This window comes from Tarenaya hassleriana, unplaced genomic scaffold (genome assembly GCF_000463585.1).
Source record: "Tarenaya hassleriana unplaced genomic scaffold, ASM46358v1 Cleome39, whole genome shotgun sequence".
NCBI classification, from domain to species: Eukaryota; Viridiplantae; Streptophyta; class Magnoliopsida; order Brassicales; family Cleomaceae; genus Tarenaya; species Tarenaya hassleriana.
Genome location: NW_010966822.1, coordinates 1,097,176 through 1,124,050, shown reverse-complemented (window position 1 = coordinate 1,124,050; position 26,875 = coordinate 1,097,176). Strand labels below are relative to the sequence as shown.

Here is a 26,875-nt window from a genome sequence, read left to right as displayed (position 1 = left end):
GAAATTTTGTGGTGTGGGGGGGGGGGGGGGGGTTTCAGGTTCACTTCTTATCCACGTATAAGGAGTGTGGATAGACTGCGATTGAACTTGGACACAGCAACAATGGCTTCGTGCGCCACTAACTACTCCCTCATGCTAACGTACGCCGCCTCTGCCGTTCATTCCCAAGACTTCCTCCCGCCCGCTCTCGTCTCTTTCAACAATATCGCCGTCTCCCTCGATCGCCCGCTTCTTCTCAGACAGCGGAGATCCGCTGCTCAGAGACCTTCCAATGGATCATTCCGCGTTGTTGTCGCCGCGGTGGCTGTCGAGGCTGATGTCGCTACTGACGATTTGGAGGAGAATGAAGCCATCGTGGCTCCGCCCAAGCTAAAGAAAGGAAAAGCCGCTTTGCCTCTCAAGAGAGATAGAGTATGCTTTATATATTCGTTTGCAGCAGGTTATTGGTTTTTAATTTCGCCAGCGTCTTTCTCCCCGTGGGCTTCTTGATTGTGAAGTAGAATTCAGATGTCCTTTCGCCATCTTCTTCCAGGATGTTTTAGTGTTCAAAGAGATGTAATAGGATTAACTGCTTGAGTGGCCTGAACCGAGCTAGACTTTGCTTGGTTGGGAGCAGCTTTTTAGTCTCTCTCCCGATCACTGGGTCAGTTCTCTGGTTTCAATCTTTAATCCTTTTCATTCCGTGCTGAATTTCACAGACAAGGTCTAAGAGATTTTTGGAAATCCAAAAGCTAAGGGAAACCAAAAAGGAATATGACCTGAAGACAGCTATATCTTTGATAAAGCAAACGTCAAACTCAAGATTTGTTGAGTCCGCAGAAGCTCATTTCCGTCTCAACATTGACCCAAAATACAATGATCAACAGCTGCGAGCAACGGTCAGTCTTGGGATTACAGGATATAGCATGAGAATGCCTTATAGCTCCTCATTGATGTATAAACTGTTGCATTGTCTCTCTTTTATAGGTGAATCTGCCTAAGGGAACTGGGCAGACTGTTAAAGTGGCTGTTCTTGCACAAGGTAGTTAGTGCCCAAAATGTTTGTTCAATTGTTAATAATAGCTTTTTGGTTGTGAGCAGTGTTTTCACTTAACTGAATGTTAAGATAATTTGTTTTTAGGAAATGATGATTTGATAAGTTCTGAACCTCAGTCCCTGATTTCTAACAAGAATCCGAACCTGAATTGATCTTCGAAACCGATTTACAACCTGGATCTTGTTTATAGAGAGGATCCCAACACTCTACCCCGTACAATCCTCCCCAAAATTCTGCATAAAACCCTTCTAATCCATCTAACCTCTATTTATAGCTATTGATTGTTGAAACTAGATACTAACTAGCTAACCAACACTAACAACAAAACAATTATCATGATGCTATGGTGTCAGAATACAGATAGAGTTTGGACCCTAACTCCAACCAAAAGGTAGCTTAAGAGTGGAAGGTTACCCTCCCTCTTATAGAGGCCCCAGATCCCTCTTTCGGCCGATGTGGGACTCCATCAATGCCACCCCCTTTAGACAGCGATGACTTTGGCGCTGGCAGTGTCACGGTCGTTCGCGGCTACTCCCATTTTTGGGTTCCTCTCCCGATCAGACCGTTGGCCCACCGGGTCAACGGCATGTCTGCAAGGTTTGGGACAAAGGCCCAAACCGGGCCGCAGAGAGATGGTTTGATACCAACTGATAGAGTTTGGTCCCTAACTCCATCCAAAGGTTAGCTTAAGAGTGGAGGGTTGACCCTCCCTCTTATAGAGGCCCCAGATCCCTCTCTCGGCCGATATGGGACGCCATTAGATACTCATGTCAGTTAGTGACCTTTCCATTCCGCCAATATCTATATACTATTTGCATCTTTTATTGCTGTTGCAGTCCTTCTGCTTCTTTGGCCTAGTGACATAGTTTGCTTTCATATAATCTGGTTAATCTGCTTTTGTTCTTCAGTTGGGAGGCTGTGTTTGAAATGATCTTGTTATTTCTCCTTTTCACTAAATGAATGCAGGCAATCTATATAAAGAATGGTCTAGTGACATAGTTTGCCTTGGGTTTCTGTTGTCAAAAGATGTGCAATTATGGCCTCTTATTCTGGTTTGCACCATTTCCTTGTTGAAATCTAGGTGAGAAGGTCGATGAAGCCAAAAATGCGGGAGCAGATATTGTTGGTGGTGATGATCTGATCGAACAAATAAAAGGAGGGTTCATGGAGTTTGACAAGTTAATTGCATCCCCTGATATGATGGTTAAGGTGTGTTATATCACTTGTGTCCCCTGTTTGTTCTCACTAAGCATCTGAAAAATAATCGGTTTTCATCCTTGCTAAAAACAGAGCAGACTAGATCACTGTACCTTGGTTAGTACCTAACCTTCTTGCCCATCACATTAGGTTGCTGGCCTGGGAAAGATTCTCGGCCCACGAGGACTTATGCCAAATCCCAAGGCTGGTACTGTGACAATCAACATTGCTCAGGTTTGTAATGCATTATAACTTCTATCCTGGAATGTTTCTCATCGTCTGATCTAGTTGTGTACCTTTCTTGTAATCACAGGCTATAGAAGAGTTCAAGAAGGGGAAAGTTGAATACAGAGCAGACAAAACTGGGATTGTTCACATTCCCTTTGGGAAAGTTGATTTCTCAGAGGAGGACCTTCTCATAAACTTCCTCGCAGCTGTAGTAAGCTATCGTTGCCTACACCATTTTTTGGGCCTTATTCTCTACCGTCTGTTATGTGTTTCATCGGGTGATGCTTGCATCAATCAACAGATGAAAATGAAAAGAAAAACTTGTGATAAATGCAGAAATCTGTGGAGACAAACAAGCCAAAGGGAGCAAAAGGAGTGTACTGGAAAAGCGCCCACATTTGCTCATCCATGGGACCTTCCATCAAGTTAAATATAAGGGAGATGATAGATTACAAGCCCCCTGCTAACGCCTGATTGAACAACTAACCTCATGTAAAGGCCTGGCAACTTATTATCTTGAGAGGGTAAGAAAAAGGAGATTTTCATTTGGTGGTTTTGCTTCCGTATATGTGGGATTGTTTTGCAACCGCCTACTTAGTTGCCAGGGGGAAGTTCTTTGTATGGCAATTACATCTTCTTTGGTGCCACTTTTATGCACAACACTCTTTAGGCCTCCTCGCATATTGTCCCACATTCAGATTTGTTTTTTCTAATGCACTGTTGATAACAGAGTAAAGAGTATCACTTACTGAGCTATAAGGGGAAAAAAAGAAGATGACATTGATAGCATCATCATGAGATGTTCTGGCTGTACAGACTTTTTTTTTTGTTGCATTTCAATCTATATTGATTAAGTAAAATGAATATCAGAGTTTAATACAACACGGCAAAACGCCGAATCAAAAGAAATGGATTCCACAGCAAATTCCTAATAGATAGGCGTAAACTCGATTAAACTACCCAGGCAAGGTCAGAAAGTGTCAATCTGATAGAGAGTTTGGTTCGCTTGTCCCGGTCTGTCCTCTGGGTATGACATCAATATATTCCGCATGAGCCGATCAATATAGATGCGAAGACCAGTCTCAGAACCACAGATTCCCTTGAAGATCCGCGAGTTACGTTCCTTCCAAATAGCATGCACCACAATCTGAATTATCAATTTCGCAATCCCATTCCGATCACGACTTAGAGTATTAACCGAGCTCAAAACCCATGTAGCACAACCGGTAAGGTTGTTCGGAGGAGATGGCCAGAGCTTATCAGCAACATGAGCCCATAAGGGGTAACTCACTTGACATCTAGAAAAGAGGTGCTCATGCGATTCAATCTCTCAACAACAAAAGACAGTGGGAGAAACCGCGAGGGTGGAGTCGAGAAAATCCTTGCAGCAGAGAGCGAATCTGCAGGCTCCACATTAAGTAGTTTGTTGCCGAGAGTTTTGTGACGTTTGTCACATTAATGTTGATGAGAGGGGAGTCGGGATCAGCCGGGTTGTGTGGCAGAACCGTGTCTGTGGCAGGTGCCGGGGGAGGGATCGGCGGTTGTGATGCGTCAGAACTGGTGGCATCGGTCGACATTGCCGTTTTGTATGGCTAGGGTTTGAAAAAAAAAAAAGGATCAGATGTGGTGAGACAAAGGCTCTGATACCATAAACAACTTTTGTTTCACTTATTATTCTCGGTAATGTTTACAAGGAATATATACACTTTCAATACAGTTTGAATGAGCTAGAAACAATGCAATTCATGAGCACATAATAAGGGATTTGATAGTGTTAAATATTTGACGGTATCTTGAAGATATCCTTCCTTTAAATAATAAGCCCCAACGATGTAAGCGGTCTTTTTTAGGTAGACGTTTAAGAAAAGCAAGCCGAAGAGTGAATCCATAACGAGGGATTCCTTGTTTGGCCCAAACCAATGGGGGCCATGACACATGAATAGAAGTCGTACGTAATTGGCTCCAAGGTTTTTAGGCCGAGAACTCAGGCTTATGGAGGGTGCTAGAATGTTTCCACTCATACCTATCCTCACCGTCTTCGACAGATGGGAGTCGAAGGTTTGAAAGGTTGACATGGAGGTTATGGATACGATCAGACCGAGCAGGTGGTAGCTGCCGACCATGAGACGAGCATGCATCCTTTACCCTCGCATGTCGTGGAAGCCTGAGGGTCTTGGGTCCATCCTCACCAATGTAGTCCAAGAGAGGGCCAAAGTCAGTCCAACTATCGAACCAAAAGGATGCTGTCTGACCATTCCCTACCGAGCAACGGATAAACTGCCCAGCAAGATCTCTAAGGCCAATGATTTTCCGAAGATTCCAAGAGAGATTCGGCGAGAGAGAGATATCCCAAAAACCTTTGCGTTTTAAGATACAACTCTTTATCCATGCGACCCGGACCCGCAACAACGCGGACTTTTGAAAAAGTAACCAAACTAGCTTAAGACGAAAAACCATATTTTTCTTTTTCTTTTTGTCCAATTCCCCTAGTGGCTTTTATTTATGTTACCGTCAAAAATGATGTTCACATTTTTTTTCCTGGTAAAAAATGATATTCACTTTCACTGTAAATCTTGGAAATTCTACGTGGTTCTTATTAAGCTGTGCACAATAACAGCGTTACAAAATCTGATTTCGGTAGGACATGTATTTATGTTACTAACTAGTAAGACTATTACGTGGCGCATATACGTGTGTATGGATGTATTTAAATAAAAGATTTGCCCATCTCTGGGCTACCCGGTGGAGGTGACGGGCATGGCAGTGTTACGCCCTACATCGCAATCAGTGCACGTGTCATGAGGTGTGTGGCAGATTCTTGAGACGGGGGTGAACACGTGGGAGTGCGGTGAGTTGAGGGATTGTTGTTTGACCAGAAGGAGACTGGTGCGGTGGACTTATCGAAAGAGGGACGGGGATCTATTGATACCTGATGGGCCAATCAGCCTACTGACGAGCCCGTCCCACCTACAAACGATAGGGCTCTGTTACTCTGAAGGTTGAAGTAAAAAAGGTTATAAAAATTCCGGTTATCTATTGGAAGGGGAATCTCAGTTTCGGATTCCATACACACACACAAATAAAAAAAAACATGTACAACACTGTCACACAACCGAGAGGGAGGATGGCTCCTTCGTTCTCTTTCATGTCGGAAGGAGTGCAGAAGGCTTGTTTAGCCCTTTTTGTTGTTGTGCGGTATTTACAAGCACTTGGAGTTCCAACGCAGATTCCTAACCCTGAAAACAGAACAAGAACAAGAGGATCAGAATACTCCTAACTACAAGATTCGTTGTTCACAAAAGTGATTAGAGGACAAGAATGATATCACGGTGGATCAAGCAAAGTCACCCAACCTGACCTTCTAATACTCCATATCCCATTTCCCACGCAACATTCAAGTTGTATAGCATAAACTATCATCATCCAGCAATCCCCATTGCCTTGAGATCCTATACAAGCCCAATCCCACATGCATCAGATCCCACCAGACCCTTTCAAGAATCTTCTTTACCAAGTCAAACAAACAGATGACCCACACTAAATCAATTATATGTGCGAGCTCCAACTTCTCAAAAGGAACGGATCATCTCACATTTTCGGCGGCCTTACCTAATTAAGAGCTCGGATTCAATCCTGGAGAATGATTGAATCTGCCATCTCCATCAGCGGTTGCAAGGAATCCGGCGAGAACTTCCTCGCAAAGAAAAAATCGAAACTCGAATTGGATCTCCGCAACGTCTGAATCAGCTGCGGCGACACCTCGGCGGCGGCGTAAGTGTGTGGGTGCCCGCCGACACTGTCAGTCCAGTTGACACGAGTCAAGGTGTAGTGGCTACAACCCTTGGGATCCTCCATCGACAGTAATGTCGGGAAGTAGTGCTCTTCTGGGTAGCAAGAGTTCTTGTTCAGGCATGGCAGTCTGAATTTCCTCCACAGTTTTCGCTCTTTGATCACGAGCAGAGCATGCCGTTTCGTCATCACGAAAAACTGCGACCCTACACGGAAGTCTTCGTATCTGACCTCCGGTAGCATCACATCCTTGCCGCGTGCGTCGTATCGGTCCCGAAGAAAGGGCTCATCGGAGAGGATCTCGACGAAGCTCCGGTGGTTTCGCTGGCGGAAGAGGTGATGGTGCATGTAAGGCAAGGAATGGAGGGGGACGCAGTGCTGAGAGACGAGCGCAAAGTAAAGGTTGTTCGGATCGTCGAGTATGGCGCGCGCTAACAGACGCCGCGCGGCGGAGATGAGCGACGGTGAGGCGCGCGCGGTCTTCTTGGCCGGGACAAACTGCGCGTTGATCTTCGAATCATACGGCGTGGGGGAAACTGAGGAGGAAGGATCGGCGTGGACATAGACGTTGTAGAGATGGTGATGGCCGCGGAAGAACTTCTCCCAGAGAGGGAAAAAGGTGAGGTGGGAGTTGGTGAGGAATAGAAAGGCGATCTTAGGGGGAGGACGAGAAACAGAGATGAGGCGGCGATTCCCGGCGGAGGCGGCGCGACGGAAGAGGTGGAGGTCGTCGAGCTCATCGACGGGGGAAATGATGAGATCTTGAGGGGAGATGAAGAAAAGGAAGAAGATGAGACAGAAGGAGAGGAAGAGAGCGAGGGAACACACAACCGGAGATGAAGAAGTGAACATCTCAGATTCCCCACGGAGACAGAGGAAGACGGTGAGGATTGAGATCCAAAAAACAAAACCGAGGAAGAAGGGGAAAGACGATCGATGACGTCAGCGATATTTTAAATAGATATTCAATGAGTGCCACTCCCCCTCTCTCTCTATGATTTTTACATAAATAAAATAGAAAAAGGAGGAAGCGTGTTCGTTTCGGGAACCTATATTTGTTCTCGATTTAATAACAAATCGGTCTCAATTTTCTAATAATGGGTTCATTGACCTTTTTTTATTATTATTATAATGAAATCACCTTGATGTAGATTATTGTTGATGGCATCGCGTTGGAGCACAAATAGAAAGATTTTCAGGAGATAAAATAGAAAAACCGAACCCACTAAGGGGAGTTTGAGTGAGTGGATATGATTTAGTATATAACCTTATCCACAGCAGAGGCGGAGGGATACTTGGAGACGCGGTCTAATAATGACGACAGATATTTTACGGTTCCACCGATCGAGCTGAACAATGGAAGTGATCTTCTGCTGCACTAGTAGCCACTTGCCGTGGGCGGCAAGGAAGCGGGGAGAGGGGAGAGGACAGGTGCCGAGGAGAGCTCTGAAGCTGGTGACGATATCGTGTGGGGGGAGACCTCTGAACAAGAAGGAGAGGGCAAAGAGGGCGTCAATGAGGGGGATGAGAAGAGGGGTGATACTGGGAGAGAAGAAGGGAGGCGTGAAGGACTTGGTGCTCATGAGCCTCTCTTTCGCGGTCTACGTCTACATTTCCCAGCAGATTGTCCGCGCTTACTTTGCCTGGCTCCACTCCTTCCCCAATCCTTCTTGGTAGCCTCTCCCTCTTCCTATCATTGTATATTGTAAGAAACAACCTTTGTATCAATACACGCTTGGAGTTTCTGTTTTGGTGTATAGAAGAATGACAGCCGACTATTTAATTTGATGCATCTGCTCTGCACTTTGGCACCTTCACAAGATATCTGTCTAATAGCCGGTAAACCACGCAGAAACAAAACTGATCGGCTCAGACCTCATGTGGAATCCAACACAACCTCGACTAATGGGTTTTGTCATTTTCTAACTGAACTGGTTCATCAGTGGTTTTAGCAATCCAAAAAAGATCTGAACATTGGTTTTAGCTTCTCCAGCTTCCACGTTTCAAAAGTTTTCTCCATGCACACCGATTTATCACAACAATTTCCCAACGCACAAATTGAGTGTTTTTTTGGGCAATTTGAACCATATTTGTAATTTGAATACATACACGAGAGTGTGTGTGCATAAAAAAAAAACGAACAAGCCACTCGCTGAGGATAAGTAGTAGTTGGTGGTAACGCTGCTAACGGGAGAAGCAACGGCGTTCACTCCACATCTAACGGAGCGGTGACGTGGCTTTGTATTTGCCATCAGTAGTCACTGAGATAGGAGATAAAACCCCTCCACCACCACCACCACCACCACTCTCAGAGAGATCGAACAGCTATGGCGGATAACGGCGGGGGGGGGGGGGCGGTGAATCCGAAGCCCTCCAAGGGTTTCTCCTCTAGGCTCATCGACCTTCTCGAGACTCTCTTCGTCAAGTTTATGCACGATGCTTCTCAGCCTCTTCACTACCTTTCCGGTAACTTCGCTCCTGTCCGAGAAGAAACTCCTCCCGTCAAAGATCTCCCTGTCACTGGTCATCTTCCCGTAAGATGTTCTTATCCGATAACTATATTTTTCCGGTTGGAATTAGAACTTAGAAGAAGCAACTTGATTGTATACCCTGTGGCCTGTCGTGTGGCTTCGTGTAATGTTTATGCCATCTTACGCACGTATATGGCGAAAGAGCACTCGCCCAGTTCCAGGATCCGGGTTCGGTTTAAAATCTCATGAGGTTGATGCTACTGCCTGAACGACAACGGCCTTAGTGGCATTTTCACCTGCAAATTGCTGATAGGCAACAACCTTTAACCCAAAAAAAAAAAAATTCGGATATCCATAAATTTTGTAGACCATGATTATATGATTCCTATCGTGTTTGGATTTCAGGAATGCTTGAATGGTGAATTCGTGAGGGTTGGTCCAAATCCTAAGTTTGATCCTGTGGCTGGATACCATTGGGGCGGTGAATCCGAAGCCCTCCAAGGGTTTCTCCTCTAGGCTCATCGACCTTCTCGAGACTCTCTTCGTCAAGTTTATGCACGATGCTTCTCAGCCTCTTCACTACCTTTCCGGTAACTTCGCTCCTGTCCGAGAAGAAACTCCTCCCGTCAAAGATCTCCCTGTCACTGGTCATCTTCCCGTAAGATGTTCTTATCCGATAACTATATTTTTCCGGTTGGAATTAGAACTTAGAAGAAGCAACTTGATTGTATACCCTGTGGCCTGTCGTGTGGCTTCGTGTAATGTTTATGCCATCTTACGCACGTATATGGCGAAAGAGCACTCGCCCAGTTCCAGGATCCGGGTTCGGTTTAAAATCTCATGAGGTTGATGCTACTGCCTGAACGACAACGGCCTTAGTGGCATTTTCACCTGCAAATTGCTGATAGGCAACAACCTTTAACCCAAAAAAAAAAAAATTCGGATATCCATAAATTTTGTAGACCATGATTATATGATTCCTATCGTGTTTGGATTTCAGGAATGCTTGAATGGTGAATTCGTGAGGGTTGGTCCAAATCCTAAGTTTGATCCTGTGGCTGGATACCATTGGCATGCCCCCTTCTTACTCTCATTTACAGTATACTAGATTCTAGAGCTAGTTTTACTGGCTCTAACGAATGAGAAACCACGGTGGAATTTTACTTGCTTGCTTCCTTGCTCTCTTTTCAGGTTTGATGGAGATGGGTGAGTGGATTGTTTCATTAACATCAGAATTGTCCAGTCTGCCTAGATATCAGAAAGGAATAACAGAGTTGCTTCTTACATATCGGTGTCTGGGAAGATTATTATGCATTTCTCTGTTCCATTGTTTTAACAGGCATTATTTCATTAGCAAATTTCATACCTCTTCAAAACTGCAGAATGATTCATGGTGTCCGCATCAAAGACGGAAAAGCAACCTATGTCTCACGATATGTAAAGACATCACGTCTTAAGCAGGAACAATTTTTTGGAGGTGCTAAGTTCATGAAGGTATGCCAGTAATCTGGATTTGTTTTCCGTTCATTAAGTTGTCTGCTCGAAGCTCGTCTTCATCTCACTTTGGCTGTGGAATTTTCTGAATATCGTTACTCTGTTTGTGAGAGTTTTGCAGATTGGGGACGTTAAAGGATTGTTTGGTTTGCTTATGGTTAACATGCAACAGCTGAGGACAAAATTGAAAATCCTGGATGATTCCTATGGAATTGGAACTGGTGGATATCTCTAGATAGAGGTGGTTTTTCCTTGATATTCTCTTCAAATATCCTAAAACCTCAGACTCTTTTTCCATGTTCCAGCTAATACAGCCCTCATATATCACCATGGGAAACTATTAGCTCTGCAGGAGGCAGATAAGCCCTGTAAGCCTGTGATTTCTCTTTGTTTTTCTTGACATAAGTTTGTCTCATATATATTCCTTCGATATTATGAACATGACTGGAGACCTTTATATGTATATGAAGTTTTGATGTGTATACTTGGGAAGTATGATGACGAGATATTGCGCTTTGCAGATGTCGTCAAAGTTTTAGAAGATGGAGACCTGCAAACTGTGGGCATGATGGATTATGACAAGAGGTTGACCCACTCCTTTACGGCTCACCCAAAAGTTGATCCAGTTACGGGTAAGGACCCAATTTTTCCATGAGTAGCAAATTGCCGTTTTTGCTGACACGGATGCAACGTCTGTGCAGGTGAAATGTTTACGTTCGGCTATTCTCACAAGGCACCCTATATCACGTATAGAGTGATCTCCAAGGATGGTGTTATGCATAACCCAGTCCCGATTACAATACCAGAGCCCATCATGATGCATGATTTTGCTATTACTGAGAATTATGCGATCTTCATGGATCTTCCAATGCACTTCAGGCCAAAGGTATGCACCTGAGTACGAAAGGGTAACCAAGAAAGTTCATCCCGTGATTATTTACTTTTTGTTATTTTGTAAGTTTTCTTTATACTTTTGTGCTTTTGTTGAAAATTGTCTCCCATGAACTTGTGTGCTTTGTTGAAAATGATGTCTAGGAAATGGTGAAAGAGAAGAAGATGATTTACTCATTTGATCTGACAAAAAAAGCACGTTTTGGTGTTCTTCCGCGTTATGCCAAGGATGAACTCATGATCAGATGGTTCGAGCTTCCGAACTGCTTTATATTCCACAACGGTGTGTGCTTCCATTCTCAATTATTGTCCAGTCATCAATATCTGTCTACACTCTGACTCACCTAATATAACTTCTGTTGTGGCTTCCAACATCTAGCTAATGCTTGGGAAGATGAGGATGAAGTCGTCTTGATCACTTGTCGCCTTGAAAATCCAGATCTCGATATGGTCAGTGGGAATGTCAAAGAAAAACTCGAAAATTTTGGCAACGAACTGTAAGAATCTGTGATCAGTTTATCTGCCCCTAGAACAGACTTCTCCGACATATTCTCCGTCTGATGCGCTCTCAACTGTTGGTGCTCACAGGTATGAGATGAGATTCAACATGGCAACAGGTGCAGCTTCACAGAGAAAACTATCAGCATCCGCTGTTGATTTCCCTAGAATCAACGAGTGGTACACGGGGAGGTAGGTGTTGATCCTTTTGTAAATATGTCTCCACACTGCTACGTTGTTGCCTTTTGTCATCAGAAGAACCTGGTGGATGAGAGAGAGACCTTGGCATTCAAAGAATATCCACTGTTATTTTGGTGTGTTTAGGAAACAGAGATATGTATATGGAACTATTCTGGACAGCATTGCCAAGGTTACTGGGATTATCAAGTTTGATCTGCATGCCGAACCTGAGCCAGGCAAAACAGAACTTGAAGTAGGAGGCAATATCATAGGAATATATGACCTTGGACCGGGCAGATATGGTTCAGAGGCTATATATGTCCCACAAGAGACTGGCTGTACAGCCGAGGAGGATGGAGGCTATCTGATTTTCTTTGTCCATGACGAACGTACAGGGTAATTCATTTGCGCAGTCATTTACATGATGCTTTGACATATCTGCATGAATCAGAGTGACAGAACGAGCGTGTCTGAAAATTGCAGGAAATCATATGTGAATGTAATAGATGCGAAAACAATGTCTGCGGATCCTGTGGCAGTGGTGGAACTGCCGCATAGGGTTCCATATGGGTTCCATGCTTTCTTTGTTACGGAGGTAAGATTCTGGATCGCTTTTTGCAAACATGCGAGGAAAGTGTGAGAAGATACCCGTCTCTAACAAAAGGGGTTTGCGTGAACAGGAACAACTCCAAGAACAAGCTGCTGGCTCTTATGCTTCGTAGCTGAACAAAATACCAAGTCTCCGAGAGTCATGCATCTGTTGTCCGTATCCCCGTTCTAAACCAAACACAGCTCTGCCACATACATCGTTTGTGTTGCCGCTTATAAACGAACAAGGTTGATACCTTCTACTGTATTGCTTCTTTCTTCTTTTTGCCTATATATGGCAGTGCATATGTTAGATGATATTGCGTACAGAGGCTATTAAGATCTCAAACTAAAATTCGAATTCAGAATGAGAAAAACTAAAACCTATGGCAGCGAGGCAACAATTGAGAGTCGAATCCTGCATTTCCAAGATGAAGCAGAATAACTCCAGCAATTTCCAAAGCTTGTCGCCTTTCTTCTCAGCGTCTGTTTCACCTTCATTGCCCCGTCTCTAACTTAACAGTGGCCGGACATACACTCCTATGATCATGCTTCACTTTCCTCTCTGATCTTTCACGCTCTTCTATTCTTTTATGGAAAAAGGGTGCTGTCAACTTGAGATCAAGTAAGTGATACCCCACATGTGAAAAAATATCCCACCAGACACCGCAGGTTATGACAATAGCGGGAAGCCCTCGTAGATATCCAGAATTCCCATATTTAGAAAACACAGACATACGGTTTTTGCTTTGAACGCCTACCTCTCTCACAAGCCATGATTTTTTACAAAGGGTTTGTTTGTATCCTCCAGCTTCATAATAGGAAGATTCCACCTGCACCACTTCACACAAAATCACCAGTACTACAATAAAGACACAGATCCTAGCTGAGTTTGACAGTTAAAAGAGCAAAAAACTGTATACCAAAGTTCCCTGTATTGAGGTACACCTCTGATAAGCCGAGGAATGATAAATATGGATACAGATGAAGAAATCAAATTCAATGGTCTTACGGTGAAAACAAAGGACATCTGATATGAAATCGTATGGTAAATTGCGTGTTATCAGTGAGAAAGGGCCTCAAAGCTTGCTATAATCCATCCTTTTCACCACAACGTTTGTTCCCACAGAAGAACTGCAGTGACATTGACAGACTCAAAACTCCCTCCCATATGATTAAAAGGCATCCCAGACAGCAGATATTACCTTTTCCCAAATTACTTCCTTTTCCTTTCTCCATCTCAAACCAGTCTATTATCAAAAGATCTGAAACTTCAAGGAAAAATTAGTACCGGATATTAAACAACTAAGAAAGGATATCCACATTTGATGTATTATATCCATCCATCAAAGTTCCTTGGCCGGTCTTGTATTATAAAGTATCTTCAACAAGTTAAGGAGGTGAACATGCATGCATCCACAAATACGAAATTCAGGAGACCTCCTTAAGGCCTAGTAACTAGTCTAAAGCTGACATGACAGTGAAGATACACTTCCTATACTTTTTCTATTCTCCTATCAGCACAAAGAGTGGTTAATAATTTATGGGACAGGTTCCAAAACTAGTCTCATAATTGTAGATCTCTGAAAATGAAATTTTTCCAATGGCAGCAGCATCCTCTTCCACTTGCCAAAACTTCTGCCGCACCGCAATCATCAATGGTACCAAGGACCATCTCAAGGTTTAATATAGGAGACGCAACACCAGTAGATCAATGATACTCCTTAAAAAACTTGTCTACAGTATGGCTCAACCAGCCTCTGAACGAACCCGAAACTGAAAAGGAAACTCGCAACACATCATTTTACATATTAGAAGATACAAAGGAACAAAAGCCACTACTATTCATAAGCAAAGTTCTATGTTGACATGGGCAAAACACGAAATAGTATCCAACAAGAAATTTGATGGAGCATCAAAGCATGTATACCAAGGCTCAGAATACCATGGATTGATCAAATTTGATTCAAGGGATACATCAGGAAAATATATAGGCAACACAAACTGTAAGCGGATTCAAATTGGCATTCCCTATATCCTTCCCCTAGTGTGTCGCCGGCAACCTATAGAAACGAACTGTCAAGAAATCAAGAGAATTTCAAAAGCACACGAACTACAGGATTTTCCTTGGGAGCCACAGCTGGAGAAGATATGGTGAAACTAGAGCAGCCAATCATTGCATCACAAGAGCTGCTTCGGGCTAAGGAAATTATCTTATGGAAAAGGAAACAAATGTAAAATGTGAGGCTGACAGTAGCCTCCTTCCTTCCTCACAGGAGAAGACTGTTCATCAGCCACTTTGATTTGGGACACAGTGACTTGGACAAATACAAATGCTACATATTTGTTCAATTCCGAAACTTGTCCCAATGTATTTAACCAGAAACGCCGAATCGGGCGAGGGGAAAAAAGGGAAAAAAAGCGAACAAGAATCACAGGCAGAAAGACGCAGGCGGGTTGTGGGAGGAGTAGAATATACCATAGTCATTCAGAAACTTGTTATGTAGACCAGGAATATAAAGCTTCGTAGTGCCTGGAAAAGAAGAATACAAGACCAGATTGCGAGCGGAAGAGAGAGAACGACAGAAGAAGTTGATGGAGAAAAAACGAAGGAAACGTAGATGTCGGATCTGAGACACGCCGAAGAAGCCATGGCCATGGCAGCGTAGCGATGATAATATATGTATAGGAGCACGTCTGGAGAGAATCGCACAAAACGGTTGGGCCATATGCAGGCGGCCCAATTACGCAAGTAAAAAAAAACAATTTGATTCAGTACTAGGACAACTTGAGACAGACTTGGGCCTTGAATGGAATGGAAGTGGCTTTGGGTTTTTAAAATCCAAATACTAAATTTGAATGGGAAGAGAGTTTTTAGATTTTGAAAATTGAAAAAACTGATAATCAATTTTTTTAATTTGTTTTTTTCTAAAAGTACATCATTCTATTTTATGAAAAAAAAATCAACTAAAAATCCAAAACCATATCTTTTTAGATTTACATATTTATAAAATCCAAAAATTAAAAACCAAATACTAAAACCAATAACCCAAAATAAAAACCACTCTCATTCAAAATCTTACAATTAAATTTTTATAAAAGTAGGTTTTTAAAAAAACTTAAAAAACCATTTCATCACAAAATCAACTAAAAACTAAAAAACTTTCTTTTTTTGAATTTACAAAAACCAAAAACCAAAATCCAAAAACCAAAAACCAAAAATAAAAACCACTACCATCCAAAATCTTGTATGTAAATATGTTGTCCTTTGTCGGTGGACTACTTATCTTTAATTAATACATAGGAAAAAATATATAAAAATTTTCAAACTTATAATTTGGTTTTTTGCATGAAATAATAATTGTCAAACTTGAAAAAATTGATTCAATAATTACTAAACTTGTTTAAAAGTATTAGATAAAATTTTCACCTTTGTTAACTGATAAAGAATACTACGTGATTTGTAATGTTTGACGACACATCAATTTTTTTAGGGGTGGGCGTTTCGGGAAACGGTTCGGGTTCGGAACAGAAATTGATCGGTTCGGTTCGGTTCGGTTCGGTTCGGTTTCGGTATCGGTTCGGTTTGGTTTTGGGTTTTATTAAAAAAAGGATATATTTCTTTTAAAAATATTCGGTTTTTTAGGACTTTTAAAGTTCGGTTCGGTTCTGGAAAAATTCAGTTATCTAAAAACGGTACCGTTCGGGAATTAAGAACGATTTCGGGTTGGAAAAAATAACGTTTTTTCGGTTCGGTTCGGTCCGGTTCCGAAGAACCGAACTGAAACGTCCAGCCCTAAATTTTTTTGCCACGCATGCAGAAGTGGATTTTACTGAGTCCCATCTCATTGTTGCTTTCGTGCCCTGTAAGCCATATTTTTTCTTTCTGGAGGAGCACAAGCTTTGCTTCTCCATCTTTTGATCCATGTTCATTTTCATGGGCAAAGCCTAGTCCGCCCGGATCGGAATGAGACTCAAAACGGGTCTGTCTCGTTAATGGCCAGTCCGAATGGACCAAGGTCCAGTATGTACGGTCCGACGTTTCGGAAACTTTTCCTTTTTTCATTCCGTTAGGGTTTTGGAAGTATTTTTAAGACAAAAAGATGCTGCCCAAACCATAGAACACACCCAAAAACTCATGACACATCCTAGAGAGCAAGAGATGTTTTTCCTTGTGATCTATCTCACGGGATTGGATCCTGAATTTTTGAAACCATGATTCTCTTCACAGATACTAGCAGACAGTTCTAAAACGTTTGAAATCCTTCCTAACATATCAGTTCCAAAATGTTTGAAATCCTTCTACCAGATCACTTTCGTAGTTGTAATCGCTGTCAAATGACTTTGAATTCCCATTGCGTTCTTAAAACATACGTATTCCGGGAATTTTGCCCAAATCCCACATCCTCACACAAGCAATTTCCCTATAAGACGATGTGGAGTTTCCAGATGGGCTTCGGCTTGAGGAGGCCCAATCGCTTCCTCTCTGTTTTTGGGTAGGTTATGTCAAGTTTGGGATGTCCTACTTCCTCCTCAGCAGCGGCAAATGGCAATGAAGGCATGGGACGCGACCCCCTCCACCCTGGAATCGGTGTTGCAACGTTTGAGATCTGAGGCAGTGAACCGCAAGATCAGTCTGATTCTCTTCTTGGCCGACAAGGATCCCTCTACCGATCTCAGCTGGTGTCCTGGTCCGTTTTTTTCCCTTCCTTTTTCGCCTTTGGATGTCTGATTCACCATGGTCAATGTTTTATCATTATCAGACTGCGTGAGAGCTGAGCCTGTGATTTACAAGATGCTGGAGGAGTGGCCTGAGGAGGTGAGCCTTATTCGGGCTTACGCCGGCGACCGAGCTACCTGGAGGAACCCGGCGCACCCTTGGAGACTCGACCCTCGGTTCAAGCTCACCGGAGTGCCCACCCTTCTCCGCTGGGAGGGGGACCGTTTCATCGGCCGTCTTGAGGATCACGAAGCCCACCTTCCTCACAAGATCCACGCCCTTCTTGCTTCCGGTTAAATTCCGTTTGTTCCTGTTTTATGCCCCGAAATAAGACTCTCGCCAGGTTCATAATAAAATCATGGAAATTTATCATTATCGCCTGTAGCTGACATTTGTGGATCATGCTTTGTCAGCAGCATAATTGCATTATATATTATATTAATACAACTTAATGTTAGTGCATATGCAATATATTGATATCAACTATTATAAGGTAAATAGGTGATAATTATATTATATTAGCCCCTCATACAGTGTTTCAACTGCAGATTATAGACAAAGAACTCCTTGAATGCACAAACTCAGAGTTAGGTTCTAACCCTGGTGGAACATGGCAGTGTCCTAATGCCACTAATGATTGAAATGTACTCTAATTGTGGTTCAGTGGATGATGCGTTACGCATTTTTTAGAAAATGCCAGAGAATAATTCGGAGACTTGGTACACCATGACAAGGTGTTTGGCTAAGAATGGTAGGTGAAGATGGCATTGATATGTTTCGTTTCAAACACGAAGGAAACAAACCCGGCCATCACCTATGAAGCCAAATGTTGACGTGTGGGAAACATTGATGAATCTTTCTCGGGTTCATGGGGATTTAGAGCTTGAAGATCAATGTGCTGAGAATGTCCCTCATCTTATATGGAGATGGAGATACTGCAAAGGCTCTATGGCCTATTGAAGAGTTTAAAGGCGCAAATAGTGGAAATGGGGTATGTCCCTGATCTTATACGTGTTTTGCAGGACGCTGACCCAGAAACTGAGGAGGAGACCCTTCAAGCCCACAGTGAGAGACTATCTTTTGATCCCGGTCTTCTGACCTCTCCTGCCCATTCTACTATGTTTTGATTGCGGGCAGAGAGTTCGTTGTGCGAGATGCGAAGATATTCCACCATCTTAAAGATGGGGATTGCTCTTGTAGAGACTATTGGTGATCTAGTGACTGAGAACCCTGTGATAGGCGCGAATCTACTGAATGGCTCCGTAGTTAAAGATGGGGACTGTCAGCAGGCTATTTGCATTTGTATGACAAAAGCCATATCAATACATATATAAGTTTGCATTTGCACCTCTAAAATACGTTTATGCTGTAGAACAAAGCACTCAACCATCAGATATTTTATCTACTCGTTTCGAGTAGCCTCTCGCTATGCCTTGTTCACACGAATCCTTTGCCCGTCCAACAACTACAGCGACAGTAGAACAATAAAAGAATCAGCCGCGGGCATCAGGAAAGAAACGCAAGGAAAAGATGAAGCTACTTACAGAATTGTTGAAAGCCAAGATGGCAGCTTCTGCATCCTCTTCCGACGAGAATGCCACAAAGCCGAACCCGCTGGATTTTGAAGTTCCAGGCACCCTTGACACCTTGGCGCCGACCACTCTCCCTTTGTCCGAAAAGAAATTCTTGAGCGTGTCTGTCGTCACAGTCCTGGCAAGGTTTCCTACGTAGACCTTGTAGGGACTATCCAGGAGAGCAGAATCTTCAGCCTGAAGTAGAGATAGATCCACTGATGACATGGGTTTCTCCGTGATGTTAACCTTGATCTCACGCTCTCCTATTTGCTACAACAGCCAACATGACAAGTTATATAAGAGTAAAACCCAGTAAATGTCTCATCTTACATAAGAGTAAAACAAAGGATTATCCGGTTGAACTCACAGTGCCATTCAATTTCTCGATCACAGCGTTAGCATCCTCCACAGATTTCATTGTAGCGAATCCAAATCGACGGCTTCGTCCAGAATACTTGTCATACATCACCTGATGACATAAAAAAAACCCCGCACAAGGGCATTCTGGTGAGGATGCACCAGCTAACACACTAAAGATGGAACCAATAAACACGTCAGGGAAAGGAGAAGCACCTGGACTTTTTCAACAGTACCGTGCTCCGCAACAATCCTGTTGAGATCATCGTTGTCCATCGTCCTGGGGATGTTGCCGATGTAGAGTCGACGAGCGGCTTCCGAAGTAGGATCCACGGGAGGCTGCGTCGACATCTCATCCGCCTCCGCGACTGCAGCTGAAATTAGTGGAGAGCCCCTGCGAAACGCCATTTTATAGGCAGAAAAAGGAAACGGTTTCGTCCATGGCCGAATGGAAGAAATGGATTTGGCCTGGAATGTGAAGAATCTAGGCTTAATTGACACAGCTGTTAGGGGAGCTGCCATTGCTGAGGGCATCCTGAGTTATCGGTTCAATGGCGATGGGGGTTCTGTTTTCACTTTTCAGCGGCTTCGACACATTATCCGTTAGGATGCGGGTCTTTGGGCCTAACATGGGCCGCATTTGAGCCGATGTTATCCTCCCGGATATACATCCGTTAGACTGCAGCTCTGCATAATGGGACGTTGAATTGTTCTTAAAGCTCAATAACCCAAAAGAAGAAGGGGTAAAAAAAAAACCCAGTTCGTGGCGGGTAAAGATAAACAGATGACAATATTTTAGTCCTGCAGACCCCTGACTATATTGTGCAAATTTTGATTTCCCATTTTCAGAAGATTAGACATGTTTTCTCCGATGATTGGCTTATCTCTCGTCCTTTTTTTTTTTTAATGAAACTAGACGGTCTAAAAATACATGAAGTTTTAAGTAATTTTGTTAGTGGGCAAAACCATAAAAATTCCTGAATTTGTAATATGGTGGAAAATAAATTCCTAAACATTTTGATTAACAAATTTATTCCCAAACTTACAAAATGTATCATTGTAATTCCCAAACTTGTTAATTGGTATCATTATAATTCATAAACTTGTTAATTAGTGTTAGAAGAAATATCGATGATGTTCATTCAAAAAAAAGTTTGAGAATTATAATAACACATTTTACAAATTTGGGAATTATAATAACTCCTTTTGCAAGTTCGGGAATAAATTTGTTAAGCGAAAAGTTTGAGAATTTATTTTCCATCGTTTTACAAGTTTAGAAATTTTTATGGGTTTTATTCAAATAACTAATTTTTTAAATATAGTTTATTTTGTTTTTAAATTTATAATTTAAAAGGAAAATAACATAGAAATACCTGAATTTTTACAAAAATCTCATATAAATACATGAACTATAAAACTTCCATATAAATACCTGAACTTTTAAAAATCCTATATAAATACCTAGACTTTAAAAAAAATCCAAATAAATAAAATTTTCATATATTTTTCAAATAAAAATAGGTGATATTATTAACGTATTTTGAATTTATTTGGAAGTTTTTCAGAAGTCTAGGTATTTATATAGGATTTTAGAAAAGTTCAGGTATTTATATGCAAATTTTATAGTTCAGGTATTTATATGAGATTTTTGTAAAATTTCAGGTATTTATATGCGATTTTTCCTAATTTAAATTCTTAAATCAATATAAAAAAATCTTTTCTCGAAATATCAATGGTAAGGGTTTAGGGTTCTGGGTTCAGAGTTCAGTGGTAAGAGTTAAGGGTTTAGCATTCCAGATTCGGGGTTCAGGGTTTGGGGTTCGAGATCAAGGGTTAAGAACCAGGGGTTTGGGGTCCGAGGTTCGATGTATGGGGTCTGACTTTGAGGTCCGAGATCTGAGGTCTAGGGTCCGGGATTTGAGATTTGGGATTAGGGATTTGACGTTTAGAATTAGGGATTTAAGGGGTTTAAGGATTTAGGGTATATATATACATATGTATATAAATAAGTATATATATATATATATATGTACACACATATATCCATATCAATAAATATATATATAACATCTTCATTGTGACAATCCATTCTAACCGAAAAATTATAAACGGGGTATGAAGGATTGAAGACAGTGATTTAAATAATTTAGAAGTTTAATAAACGTTAGAAATAGAAATAAGAATTTACCGGAGGGATTTGAATTGTATTTTACCTGAAGCAGAATTTAAAATCCAAAAAAATTTATTTACTCAACTCAAAAGTTTAATAGAACTCTGGAGTAATCCGTTGGAGATCAATAATTATTTTCTTTGTTTCCAACGATCCCAACATTTCAAAATTATTTTGAAAACAGGAACGTAAGTCCGAGTCGAACAAAAGAACCCTGGGATTTTTTTTACTCAAATCAAATGGGATTTAAACATAGAAATGATCATTTCTATTTACTCTCATGAACTCTAAACCCTGAATTCCTGACACCTAAATCCCTAACCTCTTATCCCTTAATCCTAAAATCCAAAAACCAAACCTCAGAACCCGAATCCCAGAACCCCAAAACTCGAAATCCAGAACTCCGAGCTCAAAATCCTTAACCCAATAAACCATAAATTTATCCATGGTCTACTTAGACTTGACGCCATCTCTCGTAGCTTACCTGGACTTGGTCTAAGGTCATTCGCTTTTATCTAGATTCATTGAACCATGGTGGTTAGATTGTTATACCAAGTAGATATGGTCTTTATCATCCATTTTAGGGAAGATTATATTAGGACGGATTCGAGGGAGATCTCGGATCTTGTGAGATTCTTTACTCGATTATTAAGCTCCACCTATAACAAAGAGGGTCGGCCGAACATGAGACCCATCTAAAAATTAACTCGAGTCTACGCCACTTTATCTCTTTTTATTGTCATCGATTCAACTCCGATTAACGATGTTGACCTTGTAATGAATCCCGACATCCCCTTGTTTCCTTTTGCCACTAATAAAACTGTCGTCGTTGTTTTGTTCACTCGCTCTCGCCTCGTTCCTCGGTCCCTTTCCCTCGCCCCCTTTCAGATTGTCGCACATCGTCACCCGACCGAGACTTTCTGCACATGCCCAAGATTAGCGTCAAGTATGTCCGAGAAATCCCCCACGTTATGCAATCGAGAAATGCATCTCATAACCGAGAAACTACGTCCAAAACCGAGAAACCACATACGCGACAGATAGAGACTCACGCACCTATCTGGGAGATTCTTACTCACAACTAAGAATCTATGCACAGTTCCGAATTCCTCACTCCCTTCGCCACCAAGAGACCTCGCACCGAGACCATCAGCCCCGAACTCAAGGCTTAGTCCAACTCTGTTCATCCGAACTGCAACATACCATTCGTCCGAACCACCCGCTGTGCAACCCAGCCAGACCGCTGCATGTGGGTTTTCCTGTCTCATACATGTTAGTGATTTTAGAGTAGATTGGTGGACTTTTAAAATCACTCAAAGGATTCATGTTTCACGTGTATTACAAGTATGGTGGTGGAGTAAAATGCTTGTAAAAGACGTGTCATGAATTGGTTAAGTGTTAAGGATTAGTCGGAAGATATTGTAGGTAGCTCGTTTTTTCTGATTAAGAAAACTGGAAAAAATGAGCGACCGCTCGTAAAAATGAGCGGGTAGCTCATTTTCTCTGATGAATAAAACTGGAAAAAATGAGCGACCGCTCGTAAAAATGAGCGGGTAGCTCATTTTCTCTGATGAACAAAACTGGTGAAAATGAGCGACCGCTCGGGAAAATGAGAGGGTAGCTCATTTTCTCTTATGAACAAAACTGGGAAAAATGAGCGACCGCTCTGGAAAATGAGCGGGTAGCTCATTTTCTCTGATAAACAAAACTGGAGAAAATGAGCGACCGCTCGGGAAAATGAGCGACCCGCCTGATTTTTCTGAGCTGTTCAAAATGAACGAAAAATCGTGACCGTTCGGAAAAAACTTCTGAAGTCTTTGCACCTTTTGACTTTTGGAGTGTTAAAAACATTCCTAGACGTCTGAACACATAAGAGACGAAATCTTATTGATTTTTGAGAGATTTGAGAGCCATTTTGGTGAAGAATTTTGCAAACTCTTCTCCAACTTTTCTTGTTCATTCTCATTCGCAGGTATTTCTGTTTCGGGCAACTTTTGACGAGTGAATCAATCGTTGCTGATCTTCTTTGTATCTCTAAACGTATTCTTGGGATTCTCCTTTGCTCGGTAGAGAGAGAGTAAAGTTTTAGGAAAGTGAATATAATCAATAAAAGGAAGCTTAGTATTATTAATCACATATGAGGGTATTTATACAAATAGGTTAACCTAATAATACACATGTAAAAATACATATTTATCCCTCTATACGCCCCCTCAAGATGGAGCACCGGAGGTGAGTCCAATCTTGACAAACAAGTCATGAAACGGAAACCGAGGCAAAGGTTTCGTGAGTGCATCGACGAGCTGATCGGCAGCAGAAACATGTGTAACACGTAGATCACCAGACTCAACAAGACTCCGAACAAAAAAGTAATCGAGGGCAATGTACTTCATGCGAGAATGAAATACCGGATTTGCCGAAAGATAAGTTGCACCAATGTTATCACAATAGATAACCGGTTTGGAAGTTGAAGAAAAGCCGAGCTCAGAAAGGAGGGATACCACCCAACGAACCTCAGCGGCTGTAGCAGCAACCGAACGGTACTCAGCCTCAGTCGAAGAACGAGCAACACCCGATTGCTTCTTAGATGACCAAGCAATAGGATGACCACCAAGGAAGACAACAAAAGCTCCCGTAGACTTGGACTGATCAACACTGGCAGGCTGTTAAACGTGTGTTGCGGTATCTTGCGGGCACTCGTGACATCAGCATATTCTTGTCTGTTCAGAATCCTTTGACGTTGCATGCATATTCTGATGCTGATTGGGCTGGTGATCGTCATGATTTCAAGTCTACGGGAGCTTTTGTTGTCTTCCTTGGTGGTCATCCTATTGCTTGGTCATCTAAGAAGCAATCGGGTGTTGCTCGTTCTTCGACTGAGGCTGAGTACCGTTCGGTTGCTGCTACAGCCGCTGAGGTTCGTTGGGTGGTATCCCTCCTCTCCGAGCTCGGTTTTTCTTCAACTTCCAAACTGGTTATCTATTGTGATAACATTGGTGCAACTTATCTTTCGGCAAATCCGGTATTTCATTCTCGCATGAAGTACATTGCCCTCGATTACTTTTTTGTTCGGAGTCTTGTTGAGTCTGGTGATCTACGTGTTACACATGTTTCTGCTGCCGATCAGCTCGTCGATGCACTCACGAAACCTTTGCCTCGGTTTCCGTTTCATGACTTGTTTGTCAAGATTGGACTCACCTCCGGTGCTCCATCTTGAGGGGGCGTATAGAGGGATAAATATGTATTTTTACATGTGTATTATTAGGTTAACCTATTTGTATAAATACCCTCATATGTGATTAATAATACTAAGCTTCCTTTTATTGATTATATTCACTTTCCTAAAACTTTACTCTCTCTCTACCGAGCAAAGGAGAATCCCAAGAATACGTTTAGAGATACAAAGAAGATCAGCAACGATTGATTCACTCGTCAAAAGTTGCCCGAAACAGAAATACCTGCGAATGAGAATGAACAAGAAAAGTTGGAGAAGAGTTTGCAAAATTCTTCACCAAAATGGCTCTCAAATCTCTCAAAAATCAATAAGATTTCGTCTCTTATGTGTTCAGACGTCTAGGAATGTTTTTAACACTCCAAAAGTCAAAAGGTGCAAAGACTTCAGAAGTTTTTTCCGAACGGTCACGATTTTTCGTTCATTTTGAACAGCTCAGAAAAATCAGGCGGGTCGCTCATTTTCCCGAGCGGTCGCTCATTTTCTCCAGTTTTGTTTATCAGAGAAAATGAGCTACCCGCTCATTTTCCAGAGCGGTCGCTCATTTTTCCCAGTTTTGTTCATAAGAGAAAATGAGCTACCCTCTCATTTTCCCGAGCGGTCGCTCATTTTCACCAGTTTTGTTCATCAGAGAAAATGAGCTACCCGCTCATTTTTACGAGCGGTCGCTCATTTTTTCCAGTTTTATTCATCAGAGAAAATGAGCTACCCGCTCATTTTTACGAGCGGTCGCTCATTTTTTCCAGTTTTCTTAATCAGAAAAAACGAGCTACCTACAATATCTTCCGACTAATCCTTAACACTTAACCAATTCATGACACGTCTTTTACAAGCATTTTACTCCACCACCATACTTGTAATACACGTGAAACATGAATCCTTTGAGTGATTTTAAAAGTCCACCAATCTACTCTAAAATCACTAACATGTATGAGACAGGAAAACCCACATGCAGCGGTCTGGCTGGGTTGCACAGCGGGTGGTTCGGACGAATGGTATGTTGCAGTTCGGATGAACAGAGTTGGACTAAGCCTTGAGTTCGGGGCTGATGGTCTCGGTGCGAGGTCTCTTGGTGGCGAAGGGAGTGAGGAATTCGGAACTGTGCATAGATTCTTAGTTGTGAGTAAGAATCTCCCAGATAGGTGCGTGAGTCTCTATCTGTCGCGTATGTGGTTTCTCGGTTTTGGACGTAGTTTCTCGGTTATGAGATGCATTTCTCGATTGCATAACGTGGGGGATTTCTCGGACATACTTGACGCTAATCTTGGGCATGTGCAGAAAGTCTCGGTCGGGTGACGATGTGCGACAATCTGAAAGGGGGCGAGGGAAAGGGACCGAGGAACGAGGCGAGAGCGAGTGAACAAAACAACGACGACAGTTTTATTAGTGGCAAAAGGAAACAAGGGGATGTCGGGATTCATTACAAGGTCAACATCGTTAATCGGAGTTGAATCGATGACAATAAAAAGAGATAAAGTGGCGTAGACTCGAGTTAATTTTTAGATGGGTCTCATGTTCGGCCGACCCTCTTTGTTATAGGTGGAGCTTAATAATCGAGTAAAGAATCTCACAAGATCCGAGATCTCCCTCGAATCCGTCCTAATATAATCTTCCCTAAAATGGATGATAAAGACCATATCTACTTGGTATAACAATCTAACCACCATGGTTCAATGAATCTAGATAAAAGCGAATGACCTTAGACCAAGTCCAGGTAAGCTACGAGAGATGGCGTCAAGTCTAAGTAGACCATGGATAAATTTATGGTTTATTGGGTTAAGGATTTTGAGCTCGGAGTTCTGGATTTCGAGTTTTGGGGTTCTGGGATTCGGGTTCTGAGGTTTGGTTTTTGGATTTTAGGATTAAGGGATAAGAGGTTAGGGATTTAGGTGTCAGGAATTCAGGGTTTAGAGTTCATGAGAGTAAATAGAAATGATCATTTCTATGTTTAAATCCCATTTGATTTGAGTAAAAAAAATCCCAGGGTTCTTTTGTTCGACTCGGACTTACGTTCCTGTTTTCAAAATAATTTTGAAATGTTGGGATCGTTGGAAACAAAGAAAATAATTATTGATCTCCAACGGATTACTCCAGAGTTCTATTAAACTTTTGAGTTGAGTAAATAAATTTTTTTGGATTTTAAATTCTGCTTCAGGTAAAATACAATTCAAATCCCTCCGGTAAATTCTTATTTCTATTTCTAACGTTTATTAAACTTCTAAATATCTATTGTGATAACATTGGTGCAACTTATCTTTCGGCAAATCCGGTATTTCATTCTCGCATGAAGTACATTGCCCTCGATTACTTTTTTGTTCGGAGTCTTGTTGAGTCTGGTGATCTACGTGTTACACATGTTTCTGCTGCCGATCAGCTCGTCGATGCACTCACGAAACCTTTGCCTCGGTTTCCGTTTCATGACTTGTTTGTCAAGATTGGACTCACCTCCC

General features: G+C 42.1%; 5 protein-coding genes and 1 long non-coding RNA gene across 13 annotated transcripts; 3 read left to right on the top strand and 3 right to left on the bottom strand.

Annotated features, from left to right (window-relative positions):
• The first annotated feature begins 63 nt into the window (after nucleotides 1-63).
• On the top strand, nucleotides 64-3,197 carry LOC104823029 (50S ribosomal protein L1, chloroplastic-like). Its single transcript, XM_010554442.2, has 7 exons — nucleotides 64-411; nucleotides 699-878; nucleotides 967-1,021; nucleotides 2,118-2,245; nucleotides 2,384-2,467; nucleotides 2,547-2,672; nucleotides 2,798-3,197. Exons 1-7 carry the CDS (start codon nucleotides 103-105, stop codon nucleotides 2,933-2,935), a joined length of 1,020 nt encoding a protein of 339 aa, XP_010552744.1. The 5' UTR covers nucleotides 64-102; the 3' UTR covers nucleotides 2,936-3,197.
• A 2,263-nt stretch (nucleotides 3,198-5,460) lies between these two features.
• Nucleotides 5,461-7,608, bottom strand: LOC104823028. 2 transcript variants are annotated; one of them, XR_773296.2, is made up of 3 exons: nucleotides 6,071-7,608; nucleotides 5,820-5,910; nucleotides 5,461-5,697 (listed from the first exon to the last, which is right to left on the bottom strand). XR_773296.2 is itself a non-coding variant. In XM_010554441.2 (2 exons), exon 1 carries the CDS (start codon nucleotides 7,100-7,102, stop codon nucleotides 6,089-6,091), a length of 1,014 nt encoding a protein of 337 aa, XP_010552743.1. In that variant the 5' UTR covers nucleotides 7,103-7,608; the 3' UTR covers nucleotides 5,461-5,697; nucleotides 6,071-6,088. The 2 variants fall into 2 exon arrangements, 1 of the variants encoding a protein (XP_010552743.1); XM_010554441.2 differs by lacking the exon at nucleotides 5,820-5,910.
• Nucleotides 7,609-8,497: 889 nt separating this feature from the next.
• LOC104823025 (carotenoid 9,10(9',10')-cleavage dioxygenase 1) lies at nucleotides 8,498-12,699 on the top strand. Of its 2 annotated transcripts, XM_010554437.2 has the most exons (15): nucleotides 8,556-8,784; nucleotides 9,127-9,379; nucleotides 9,722-9,792; nucleotides 9,913-9,927; nucleotides 10,104-10,215; nucleotides 10,337-10,436; nucleotides 10,521-10,583; nucleotides 10,737-10,847; nucleotides 10,917-11,101; nucleotides 11,251-11,389; nucleotides 11,486-11,603; nucleotides 11,695-11,796; nucleotides 11,929-12,180; nucleotides 12,268-12,379; nucleotides 12,465-12,699. In XM_010554437.2, the coding sequence occupies exons 2-15, from the start codon at nucleotides 9,275-9,277 to the stop codon at nucleotides 12,504-12,506; spliced, it is 1,527 nt and encodes a 508-aa protein (XP_010552739.1). In that variant the 5' UTR covers nucleotides 8,556-8,784; nucleotides 9,127-9,274; the 3' UTR covers nucleotides 12,507-12,699. The 2 variants fall into 2 exon arrangements, with proteins under 2 accessions (XP_010552741.1, XP_010552739.1); XM_010554439.2 differs by lacking the exon at nucleotides 9,127-9,379 and having other exon boundaries at nucleotides 8,498-8,784.
• Nucleotides 12,104-15,019, bottom strand: LOC104823027. Of its 6 annotated transcripts, XR_773292.1 has the most exons (6): nucleotides 13,578-15,019; nucleotides 13,385-13,506; nucleotides 13,134-13,213; nucleotides 12,757-12,960; nucleotides 12,433-12,661; nucleotides 12,104-12,222 (listed from the first exon to the last, which is right to left on the bottom strand). It is a non-coding gene; the product is annotated as an uncharacterized LOC104823027 (long non-coding RNA). The 6 variants fall into 6 exon arrangements; XR_773290.1 differs by having other exon boundaries at nucleotides 13,134-13,506; XR_773289.1 differs by having other exon boundaries at nucleotides 12,757-13,213.
• A 1,834-nt stretch (nucleotides 15,020-16,853) lies between these two features.
• LOC104823024 (thioredoxin-like protein Clot) lies at nucleotides 16,854-17,554 on the top strand. Its single transcript, XM_010554436.2, has 2 exons — nucleotides 16,854-17,063; nucleotides 17,136-17,554. Exons 1-2 carry the CDS (start codon nucleotides 16,919-16,921, stop codon nucleotides 17,387-17,389), a joined length of 399 nt encoding a protein of 132 aa, XP_010552738.1. The 5' UTR covers nucleotides 16,854-16,918; the 3' UTR covers nucleotides 17,390-17,554.
• Nucleotides 17,555-18,340: 786 nt separating this feature from the next.
• On the bottom strand, nucleotides 18,341-19,590 carry LOC104823023 (30S ribosomal protein 2, chloroplastic). Its single transcript, XM_010554435.1, has 4 exons — nucleotides 19,240-19,590; nucleotides 19,034-19,135; nucleotides 18,637-18,936; nucleotides 18,341-18,557 (listed from the first exon to the last, which is right to left on the bottom strand). The coding sequence occupies exons 1-4, from the start codon at nucleotides 19,555-19,557 to the stop codon at nucleotides 18,519-18,521; spliced, it is 759 nt and encodes a 252-aa protein (XP_010552737.1). The 5' UTR covers nucleotides 19,558-19,590; the 3' UTR covers nucleotides 18,341-18,518.
• Between the last annotated feature and the right edge of the window lie 7,285 nt (nucleotides 19,591-26,875).